Source organism: Pezoporus wallicus, unplaced genomic scaffold (genome assembly GCF_028554395.1).
Source record: "Pezoporus wallicus isolate ANWC-B61680 ecotype Strahan unplaced genomic scaffold, APGP_CSIRO_Pwel_v1 contig_11996, whole genome shotgun sequence".
In the NCBI taxonomy this organism is placed as follows: Eukaryota; Metazoa; Chordata; class Aves; order Psittaciformes; family Psittacidae; genus Pezoporus; species Pezoporus wallicus.
Genome location: NW_026641627.1, coordinates 750,132 through 762,172, shown reverse-complemented (window position 1 = coordinate 762,172; position 12,041 = coordinate 750,132). Strand labels below are relative to the sequence as shown.

Here is a 12,041-nt window from a genome sequence, read left to right as displayed (position 1 = left end):
CATGTTCCCACATCCCCAGAATTTGATGTGCCACTGGTTGTCATCTTTAGGTTTACTCGTTACAGTATGGGGGCAGGCCCATACATTTCAGGTCCCTTCACACTCAGGACAGTATCACCAAATCTAAAGATTTTACATTGGCTTCACAGTTTTCAAGCTTTTCTTCACAATCATGAAAGAGAATTGATTTTTACAATACAGACTCAGGTTCTTCTGCACAATCCTGCCACAAGAAGTAGATTTAATTAAATTCAGCAGCCACAAAAGTGCAGAACATACAGGTCCCTCCATGTCATCTTTGAGATTCATCACAAGCTGGAAGTCTTCTCTGAAACTCTTAAAATGCAAATATTCTTACCATCCAATTTTAGTACCTTCAGTATGGAAAATGGTTGCTGAATTCAACTTGACTTCCTTTTATAAGAATTTTATATCAATACCTCTTTGTTCTGTATGTTATCTTTAATATCTTGGTTGAATGTTGCCTCCTGCTGGGTTCTCTCTACCCTTCTGAACAAATTTTGTCCATCAGAATTTTTCTGACCCTTAAACAAACGGAGCTGACAGAGTTTAGCTTCGGAAACACAGAATGGCACCACGGATTGCCCATTCTGGCAATGACCATGTGTTTCACACAAATACTGCATACTCTGTTCAAGACTGAAGCCTGGGTAGCAATAAGGCACGTCAGCAACTGCTAATGCCACGGGTTAGTATCTGTAACTTTAGGATTTCACATGTTCTTGGAAAGAACAGCTGAGGCTCTGTGCTAGCACACAGCACTCCTTGGTGCTTCAGGCTGCCATCCAGGCAGCGTTCTGAACATGCCTGAACCACACCATTTGGCTTCACAAGAGCTGACTGTGCACTTGGGAAGACTTTAGCATCTGTCTTGTGTCTTTCAGGCTTCAGGAAAACAGAAAGAGTGACTTTTTTTACTTGAGTACAGTCCTTTCAATGGCAACACATTTCTGCCAAGAGAATTCAACTGCAACTAGGCAAGCTTGCTGAACGCTATGCTGTTGAGTACTGCAGAAAACAAGTTCCACACATTTAACAATGGGAAATTCACACAAGATTCACTGCCAGTACAGATGTCGGTCAACACTTGAACACCAACCTGTGTCTAAATCTTTGAAACTAGAGTTAAAAGCACACTTAGAAGCTGTAAACCATCATTACGAGCCAGGGGTTATTACTTGGGGCAGTACATTACTGCCTGCCCTCTCCAGAGAAATGAGGGCTGTGGATTTTACCTTTTGCAGTGCTGGATGCAGATGCTGGTCGGGAGGACCTCTTGCGCTGTCCGTTCTCTACAGTTTCCTGTGGAGCGGCAGAATCCTCTGTTCTTGAATTTCTTCTACTTGGAGTTTTAGACTTTTCACAATTCTCTTTTGTCTCATTACTAATAAAGTGGGACAAAATATTTCTGATGAAGTGTAAGAAGGATTATGCTTTTCTATGCAACTCAGACAAGCTGGAGGATGGACCGACACAGGTACCAGTTCCGGACTATTAGCACTGAAGATATGAAATGCTAGAGATACCAGAAGTTTTATCAGATGCAGAATGACCTGAGTAAGCCAGAGTATAGTCCGTTTCTATTAAAAATTACCAGAGGATACAGAATTGAGAAGTCCTCAAAGAGAATATTTTCAACATTAGAAGACCAAGAAATTAGATGCATTATAAATTGTCTGCTCTGTTTTCCACAGGTGCCACCATTACTGAAGTCTAGGAAAAGCAAACAAGTTACATTAGAGACCGCTATGATATGGGAACACAGAGTTGAAATTGCAGATGAACACAAGGAGGCATTATGAACTCTTCAGTGAGTATGCCAGCTTTTGCTTTTACAAGACTCACTCCACTGATCTTCAATATTCAAAAGCTTAAGGCTTATTTTAAACTTTCTTAAAGCTTTAAAGCTTGACGTTAAAACGGTTTCTTTTCATAATAGAAAGCTTTTTCTGCTATATCAAATAATTTAGGTAGCGTGGAAATCCACATTTCCTGTCCCCGAGACAACAGATAGAGTGCTACACTTTGTAATTAACTCTTTACCCTGTGAATTCCTCCTGAGGTTTGGGTGTTTTCTCCTTAATGCATGAATGCCAGACAATTTCTGTTGCCTAAGTGGTTTCTGAAGATTACGCTAAACTTATCTCCTGTGAATTCAAAGGTAAGTAATTAACCAAGTAAATCACTGCCGATACTGGAAAAGGAGAAACACAACTCATTACATGGCCTTGGGGTGATACTTGTGAGATGTCAAGAAAGGCTGCCTTAATCAGAGAACCGAGTGAAAACACACAGAGCAGACCTGTGCGTTCCAGAGGCTCCACTACACTGCCACTGGTTCAGAGGAAGACCTATTTTGAGAGGAAAACCTACTACAAACACTTGTAGTTTTAACGACTTAAAACACAGTTTCTCAATGAGAGACTATTCAGAGGAGAATATTGAAGCACATGGACTGTCTCAGATAAAATAAATCATAGACAGGATCATAGGCAACCTATAAACTGAATCCCCCAAACAGGTCACAAACTGCTCTTCTGGTCAGTAATGTGGGCAGCTGCAATAGCAGCCACCTACTTCAGAGGATACTCGGAGGCAAGCAAACAGGCATCAGCAGCTGAAGCTCAGTTATTACAGATAATTTTAACAGATCTAGTCACTAATCCCAAAGGAACCAACTCATCACTTCTTTTATAGGAGGAAATCAAGTTGTCCCAAGTAAAAATATTCCCGGTGCTTTCTAGGTTGCAAGTTCCTCTAAGGTTTGTACCAAACAGTGCTGAACTCCAGGGGCTCAGAGCTGGCCACTCTATCAGCCATCACTAGATTCACATTCTGTCTGAAAACCTCCCTTCTTTTCTGGTCTTGCTCAGAAAAGCATCAGCCCAGAAAAATGCAATCAGAAATGCACTCGTGGTCATCTGATGTGCTGAGGAGTGTGGACAAGGGTCATGCAAGGGTGCTTCACTTGGAGAATCTGCTCATCTGCTAAGTGTCACACCATCAGCTTTCCAGAGGAACTGCACCCTAAAGAAAACTTGTACTGACAGTTCAGTTCATCTTTGATACAAGTACAAAGATCCCAATCCATGTGATGGTAAATACAGTTACATATTCAATGTGGAGTCACTTCTGATCTGAGGAACTGTACTGTGCTTCCTCCCTTACAAATGATGAACCAAATGAGTTAACTGTACCTCTTGCCCTGGCTTAGGGCTTCACTCCACTGATGGGGAGCATCAAAAACTCAGCCATTCGTGCCTACATTGTTATCCAAAAACCTTACAAAGGTTCATCATTACAGCTGCCTAGACTGAGTTTAAGAGTCTGGTGGGTTTAGAATCTAACAGAAACAGACCTTGGAAACTGCATTTTCTTCTGGCAGAACACAATCTTTTGAAATTTGGTTTTTTAATTACTGAGTGTCTTAACTGGCACACGATGAAGTTTCTACCTGACTTTCCTATCAGGTTTTGGCAGGTGTCAACAGGCAAACAGAAGAAATCTGGAGAAAACAGTCACAAGGGCAGAAAACCCCCAAACTTTAGAAAAGCTGAAGTGCAGAAAACAAAACTTCACATAAGAACTAAGCTGCAGGCTTTGGGGGTTTTAGTTTTGATTTGTTTTCAGAAAATAGCAAACAGTAGAACCTTCAAGACCCTTCCAGGACATGAAACAGGCCTGAAGGGATAAGAGGAAACACTGCCCAAAGCATGAAGACAGAGCTGGGAAACGTTACCTTACATTCTGCATTTCAGCAATGTTTTGAAACACAGTTGATCCCAATTTCTTAGCAGGACAGAAAGGGCATGGACAAGAAAATGAAAAGCAGTAGCAGAAGGTGTGCAACTGAAGCAAAGAGAAAGGGACTTCCTCCCATGAAAGCTACATCTATTCTGCATCTACACAAACTATCTCCTTACCTTTGACCAGCAACTACCGGAGCATTTGTTTCAAGTTCTACAAGAGAAAAAGATAATTTTAAAATCCACTGTCAAGGCACAACCATCTCACATTATTCTCATTATGCTTTAGCTTTGAAGAATAATCTTCTCTCATCTACTGTTTCTCACAAAGCAAACTGACACATCAAACAAGTACCAGGTCAGCCAAGTGCTCTTTCTGCTTATGACCTGCACCAGCTAAGGCAGAGGAAAGTTAAAAGGAACCCTGCAGAAGAAAATGGTGGAGAAACTTCCTGACAAGAGCTACAGTCCTCTCCCTTTTTCAGCTCCCATTTTAGACAGTTTATCACTTCTAAAACATCTACGGTTTATTCTTTTTAAACCTTAAAAATACTAATGTGGATCTATTATGCACATTAAATTTTACCTTAACCCAACCACCTCTTACAGCAAGACCTTCTAATGCAAAAGGAGGCAATCTTCTGAAGCCCAATTATACTTCTGCTGAATTGGAAAATCTCTCAGGAGATGATGTAGATTTCTCATCCTTTTAACTGTCCCATCTCTTCATTCTCCTCATATCCACCAGACCCTTTGTTGAGAGGGATTATCTCTACCTAAACACAGCACCTCTTGTGAGAAACTGCCTTAGGGATTCATCACAATGTAAGGTATTAACTCACTGTTCATTTGTCATGGTGCCTATAACAACTCCATCTCACCCTTAAACACCCCCAAACCTCTGGGACACTGCTGCACTGAACCGTGGCTTTGCCTTTAGGATCAATTTAGTACCTAAAGTTTGCTAGGGTGTAGACAAGGAATACAGGTATAAAATAAAAGGGTAAGAAAACTGATAGTATCTGGCCTCTTCTGGTAAACACCCCTTACAATACGCATGGTTGAAACATCAGGCTCTTCAGTGTAAGTCTATATAGCACTGCCTGGGAAAAACAAGTATCTTGGTAACAAAAGAAATACAGACCAAGCAACATAAGGAAAGAGTTACTTTTCTTCCTACCCAAAATTTGAACAGGGAGAATATCCAACAGCAAAAAACCCAACCCCCAAATTGCCAAGCATGTTAATGACCATTAAATACGCATTAAACTAGGTGTAGTTTCAGTTACAAACACAGTTTAGTTCACCTACATTCTGCTTTTCCAAAGTAAGATTTACCTGTTCTTTGAACAGTACTTTCTGATGGTGGAACTGAACTTTTTTTCTGTGTTAAAGGTTGAGAGGATGCTAGAACAAAAGTGGAGGGGAAAAAGCATTATTTTCAAAGGGAGTCGCAAACATTTTCTATTGTGCAATCGCGCTGCTTTTACAGAACACTGCATCTTCCACCTTACTGCAATGCTTTCATTTACAGATGCAATATTGCTCACCTACACTCTATTCTCCCCCCACCACGCACACCTCCCCAGCTTAAAACTCTGTCAGAATTATCCCAAGTTTTCTCAAACTAGGAAAAGTGATGAAATTAAATATCATAAATCCCTTTTCTAATGGCAACAGTTTTTCACCAGACTGAGAAATTAAAGGAAGTCCTAGAAATTAAAGAGTTTAGTCTCTTAGATTAATGCTCATTTCAACAGAAGTTCTGGGGCAAAAAAAGCTTCTTTGTAAATGAATCAATGCCCTCACTCTTTCAATTGCAAGGGTGCAAAATATGCTCCAGAGGCTCCCTTGAAGTCCTCTGGCAACAAGATGACGTGGCTTAACATTTCTTAAGTTGCCAAGTTAAAACTAAGATGGAAAATCAGTTCTTGTCAGGCTACCGCTTTCTGGTCTACTCTTGTATGTGATAATGAACTTAGAACATGAAGACAGAAAGTTAAACATTACTTTTTAATGAAGAATACCCACTTCCATCTTTCTCCTAACAAATCAGAATTCCTTCTGTGAAGCTTAAAGGAAATGTTTCCGTTTTCTACTGGCACACAGCTATGACATACATCTAAGAGCCACAGGGACGTCGTGTTCAAGCTGAAGTTCTCAGTTGTGCTGACTTCTGTCGATTTTACTGTCCTGAGCTCAGCAGTAGCAGTCATTTTTATTCCTTCTTAGTAGCTGGTGCAGTGCTGTGTTTTCAGCTTTAGCCTGAGAGCAACGCTGATAACACGCCGATGTTTTTAGTTGTTGCTAAGTAATGCTTACTCCGATCAAGGACTTTTCAGTCTCATGCTCTGCCAAGGGAGGAGGAGAAGCTGGGAGGAAGCAGAGCCAGGACACCTGACCCAAACTAGCCAAAGGGCTATTCCATACCACAGCACGTCATGCCCAGTATAGAAACTGGGGGGAGGTCATCCGGAAGGCCCAGATCGCTGCTTGGGTTGGGCTGGGAATCGGTCGGCAGGTGGTGAGCAATTGTATTCTCTCCCCTTGTTATTTCCCTTATCATTATTATTATTGATAGTAGTTTTGTATGATACCTTAGTTATTGGACTGTTATCTCAACCCGTGGGATTTACATTCTTTCCATTCTCCTCCCCATTCCTCCGGGAGTGAGGGAAGGAAGAAGGGGTCAGAGTGAGCAAGTGCTTCTGTGGTTCTGAGTTACCAGCTGGGCTTAAACCCCAACACTCAGAAACACAAAAGGAGTTGTCAGCCTTGGCTGTGGGGTCTAACTTTTATTATGTTCATAGAGAAAAGCACCTAGGAAGTTTACAGAAGCAACCCTACATTTACACAGGGCAGCACTGGACTTACCTGCATTCTGTAGCAGTTCCTGATGTGCTCCTGCTTTTTCCTCCACCACAGCAGCCCCGGTTTGCTCAGCCGGTGCAGCACCGTGGTTACTGCCATTAGTGCTTGGTGCTGCAGGTGAGAGGTCTGGGGCTGCAGGAGTGGTTACAACCGGTGGTACACTGGTAGGAGGAGTGCTTGTTGATGTGCTCGGAGGCGTGGAGGCAGGAGCAGCAGCTGTGGTGCTGGCACCCGAACAGCCAGGCCCAGAAGTGCTCTGTTTTAGAAGACTGGGTGCTGGCAGTGTCACAGTTTTATTATCTAGTTCTGCTGGTGACTGCTCTGTTCCCAAACTGTTTGGGACCAATGTTTCTAGTCCCTGACCTTCTGCTTCGCCATCCAAAGCATACTGCTCTTCCCCTTTCTCAAGGGAGCCAGTGACTTTCTTGCAAGCTTTAGTCAACAAGAGCTGGCCAATCTTGTCTACTTTTCCCTTCCCCTTACTTGATGAAACAGGACTGCGCCTGTTCCCAGATCCCGGACTACTTGTCAAAAGAGGTGAAACAACAGGTCCTGACTGCGTTGCTGTAACAGAACACTGGTCACTCGACCCACCACTTTGAGAAGAGGTCTCCTCTGGGCTGAAGTCTTTGCCTTGCTGAGCAGGGAGATTTGAGGGAGCACTGGAAGAAGTTGTAGCAGGAGAAGGCAGCTGACCAGGAGGTGCCAAGGGATTAAGAACCAGTGGCCTGCTGGTGGGAATGGTAGAAACAGGACTGGTGGATGATGTGCTGGGAGGAGCGGGTGTGGAGGAGAACTTTATATTCTGCGGTATATGCAAAGGCCCAACAACCGCGACCGACTGAGGCATCAGACTAGAGTTAGAAGTCATGGGGGCTGCTGGAATCGTACTTGACTGAGAGCCCTTCATAACCTGAATTATTGATGATGAGTTTATAAACACGGGTGTAATAAACTGTGGCCGGGCATTCGACTGAACTGCTGACTGTCCCTCAGACACCATGACTTTGTTGCCTACATTGGGCATTGTGACAACAGTTGACACCAATGCAGGCTGCAAGTGAGATGGCAATGGTGCTGATGTATTAGCAGCAGATGTAATAGGGTTTGAAGTTACAAAAACTGTTATCTGGTTGGGAGGCAAAGGACCTGAAATAGAAGAAGAGCTGACAGGCCTCTGCATTACTGGAGGAACGCTCTGTGCAACACTTGAGTTTATTTCTCCCAGTTCCTGGTGCCCTGGTGTTGAACAGGGCTCATTACTTTGAGGCAAGCTAAGTGAATTAGATGACTCTTTGCTCGAGGATGAATCTTGCAGTGGAGGAATGACAGCTATCTTCTTTAGCTCCTCACTAGTGGTAACTATCGGTGCCATTTCAAGACCAGTCAGCCCAGGAGGCTTAATGGTTACGTTAGGAGCTCCAGAATTATCAAGAAGTTGACTTAAGGAAGTTGGTGCCTCCCTCATAGCTGGAGACACCATGGGTTTACTTTCCTCCATGACTGGAAGCTTACTGGAGTCCAAAGCTTGCCCATCTTTTTTTGGCTGTTCTTCTGGAACCACCATTTTCATTTCTGGAGTAGGGATACCTTTTAGTTCAATACTGGGCTGGTCTTTGTTACCTTGGACACCTTGAGCACTCTGACACTCGTTATCTTGAGGCACGCTAAGGCTCTCTTTGTTGTCTTCGGGAATGCCCACCACAGGAGGTACAGATACTGCAGGATTCGGGGTATTTAGCATGTTGTTGTTTTGGAAGCTTGAAGTCACAGGTGTTGGCAAAGAAGAGGGACCAGCCATCATATTTCTTTGTAATTCCATGTTCTGCAAGAGAGATGGATTCTGCGGAGTTGTCAATGACAATTTAGCTGCTTTTGAATTCTGCCTGCCAGGGCTTGGGGTAGTTTTCCTACTGGATCCAGGACTGGATCTCCGACTATTGCTTGGACTTGCTCTCTTTGTTCCTCCAGTGTTGGTTTGTTTTCCTGAATTCATGACCACACTTTCCAATTTGTGTGACTGTGGAGAAGCAAAACTAGACTGATTGTTAATGGTGAGATTTGATGGGGCTTGTCCAATGGCCTTCAAAGTAGTGGGATTAAGACCCTGCTGATCAAATCCTCTATTGAGATTAGGTCTGGGAGGTAAAGGAATATTAATCTGGGGAGGGAACAGACCAGCTATAGAAGCATTGAGTCTCTCTGGAGACAAGCTGATTTCCGATGGTTCTGTGCTAGGTGGACGGTTATTAGGAGTCTGAGGATAGTATGGCCTTGGGCTTGCTCTGTTTGGGGTTTTAGGCCTTGCAGTTTGTGATGGGGTGGCAACATTTGGAAAATGGTGTGTAAGAGCACTAGACAGAGAATTCGACTGCTGCTGAGGACTTGTACCTTGGGCAGCTGAAAGTGGGGAGGGTCCAGTTTTGGGTCCTGTCATCATTAGTTGGTTTTGTGAAACTACTAAATGTGATGTCAGGTTATTCTGAGCTGCTGACGCTGGGGGGCCTTCAGCTCCAGCTCCTTCTGGAAGGGAGGAAACTGATGAAACCTCTCCAAGGGGTGAGCTGGAAGGATTCTGGACATTATCTTGATAAACCACTTTTCTTGCATTATTTCCCAGAGGAGGATTGCCTGGCAAGGAAATTCTTTGTTTATCAGGAGATGGAGGCACTGACCCAGGACCCTGGAGGTTAACCATTACTGGCATGTTACCCCCCTGCTGCATTGGCATTCGCTGGGCATCTGGATTCAGAGGCCCTCTAGGTGGATGAACTCCTTGTGGTACAGGAAGCCTGACCGATTTGGGATCCTGCTGCATCATAAGCATCATCATCATCTGCTGCTGCTGCTGTGGTGTTTGTGGTGCTGCTTGGGCTTGCTGTGGTGGTGGCTGCGGCTGCTGCTGGGGCTGTGGTTGTGGCTGCTGTGCATGTGGCATGAGTTGAGGTGGCATCTGCTGAAGTGGTCTTTGTTCCACTGGCTGAGATGGATAACCTGAGACAACAAGATGATGCATTCATTAAAACCAACCAAAGATCAGAGAAAGCGTAATTTCTGTAACAAACAAGATCAGATAGGAAGTATAGCCAGGAGCCTGTTTGTCTTATGTGAGAGCCACATCAATGAAACAGGCTTTACAAATAAGTACAAGGACTACCGAATTCTCAGAGGTATTTTTACTCAGTCTATGAATAACTTGTATGACATGCAATTGGAGATCTCTTAGTGTATCATACCAGCTACTATTACTCCAGATTCATGCCAGCTGAAGACCCTGCAATTGTCCATGGGCTTGCTTTCTGCCACAGTTGCAGAGTTGGACTTTCACTAATATTCCTCAAAACAACCTTAAAGAGTTTGACAGGCACTGTTGGACATGGCCTGGCATACATGCGACAGGTCTGACATTTTCTAGTGTACAAAGTAGAATCTGCCATGTATTACTTGCCTAAAAACAGTGCTAAGAACCACCCATGTGGCTTATAACACAAATTCCTTTGCAGACTTTGGATTTAATTCTCCCTATGTGCAAAGCACAATTCCAACTGCAGTCTCTACTTCCTAATTCTAAAAAATCAGCTATTTGGTTAATACTTCTTAAAGCATCAGTCTGTGCTACAGGTAGAAATACAGATTTTTGTATCAATTATCCTATTGCTGAATAACTGCAGTATTCAGTATGATACCTACAGGACGATACATGAGACTGTGGACACCTCTTCATTTTGAGCTAATTCAAAGAAAACATTTTAACAATCAGTTACTAGGAGGGAAAAAAGCTTTGGCCTTGATTGTGTGATGACACAAACCAGACCTGTCACAAGGATGAGTTAAAAGCTCTCCTGTAGTTATTACATTCAGATAATCCACAGAAAAATCCAGCTACCTGGTGGCCTACTTGCAAAATCCGGAAGCTTGGGGCCTGAGTTATCTAAACTCATTCCTTGATCTCCAGACAGTGATGACTGATCGCTCTCCTCCAGGCCAGCTGGACGTGGTTCTGAAGAACTGAAAGAAAAATAACTGTAATTAAGATCCAGCCTCATGTCAGTGTTCGACCTCTGCTGCCAGAACTCAAGGAATTAATTCCTTGCACTTTTCACAGACCTTCAAGTAGCTCACTGCCATGCACCACTGCCTCTGGTGTAAAAGGTCAGACTTGCCCACAGAGCTCAGGTCTGCTGGCAGTCACTCCTGTGCCTTAAATACACTTGAAGAAGTTACCTGGTGCTCTACTGATCTTCAACATTTTTTCCCCTTTTTTTCCTACTCTGAATACGAGTTTTATAACTAGGAAAATGCCAATGGATATTCCAAATGATATAGATATTTATATCCAAACTAAATTGATTTCCCTCTAATACTGCTGTGACACCTGTATAGGTAAGTAAATATCATGGGTAGAAGCACAGAAATGTATTTCAATGGTAGCAACACTTCTTCCAGTAGTGTACACAGAAGTGACAAGCTCAGGGTACCCGAGACCTCCATAAACATCACAGCAAAATGCACCGATGCATCGGACGTTATGTCACCCACCAGAGCGCAAACCTTTGTGGGATACTGAGGCTCTGCAAGTGATCCTGGAATCACAGAATGGTTTGGGTTGGAAAGGACCTTAAAGCTCATCCAGTTCCAACCCCCCGCCACAGGCAGGGACAACTTCCACTGGAGCAGCTTGCTACAAGCGCCTGTGTCCAACCTGGCCTTGAACACTGCCAGGGATGGGGCAGTCACAGCTTCTCTGGGCACCCTGTGCCAGCGCCTCAGCATCCTCACAGGGAAAAGATTCTGTTTAAAATCTTATTCCCCCTTGTCCTCTCACTATAGTCACGAGTAAAAAGCCTCTCTCTAGATTTCTTGTAGCCACTTTAGGCACTGGAAGCTGCCCTAAGGTCTCCCCTTCAGGAGCCTTCTCTTCTCCAGGCTGACCAAGCCCAGCTCTCTCAGCCTGGCTCCAGAGCAGAGCTGCTCCAGCCGTGGCAGCATCTTTCTCCTCTGGACTCACTCCAACAGGTCCATGTCCTTCTTACTCTGAGCACCCCAGAGCTGGATGCAGGACTGCAGGAGTCTCAGAGCAAAGGGAGAGAATCCCTTCCCTCAATCTGGTCATGCTGCTGGTGATACACGCAGGATACAGTTGGCTTCCTGACCTGCAAGCACACACTGCCAGCTCATATTCAAGCTTTTTATCCACCAGTGCCCCGAAGTCCTTCTCTAAGACTATACAATAGAAGCGTGAAGTTAAAGACATCAAAATTAGCCCACTGCCAACAAAGAGGCAGAAACATGCAGAAACAGCAAGGACAGAGAAATTCTCAGGAAAATAAGAATCTGTAGTAAATAAAGGCAGAGAAACCTATCTTATTTAATGTTACTTGAGAGTAAGTGTCTCCAGCATCT

General features: G+C 43.8%; 1 protein-coding gene across 5 annotated transcripts in view; it reads right to left on the bottom strand.

Annotated features, from left to right (window-relative positions):
- Positions 1-12,041, bottom strand: part of NCOA6 (nuclear receptor coactivator 6) — a 30,039-nt gene that overhangs the window by 2,301 nt on the left and 15,697 nt on the right. For 2 of the 5 annotated variants that reach the window (XM_057424661.1, XM_057424667.1), the window contains 5 exons: positions 10,525-10,646; positions 6,642-9,632; positions 5,106-5,174; positions 3,945-3,981; positions 1,257-1,405 (listed from right to left, as the gene is read on the bottom strand). In XM_057424661.1, the coding sequence (XP_057280644.1) occupies positions 1,257-1,405; positions 3,945-3,981; positions 5,106-5,174; positions 6,642-9,632; positions 10,525-10,646 (3,368 nt within the window). Of the gene's footprint in view, positions 1-1,256; positions 1,735-3,944; positions 3,982-5,105; positions 5,175-6,641; positions 9,633-10,524; positions 10,647-12,041 lie in introns of those variants that run through there. The other 3 variants (XM_057424663.1, XM_057424662.1, XM_057424664.1) reach the window with 3 other exon arrangements.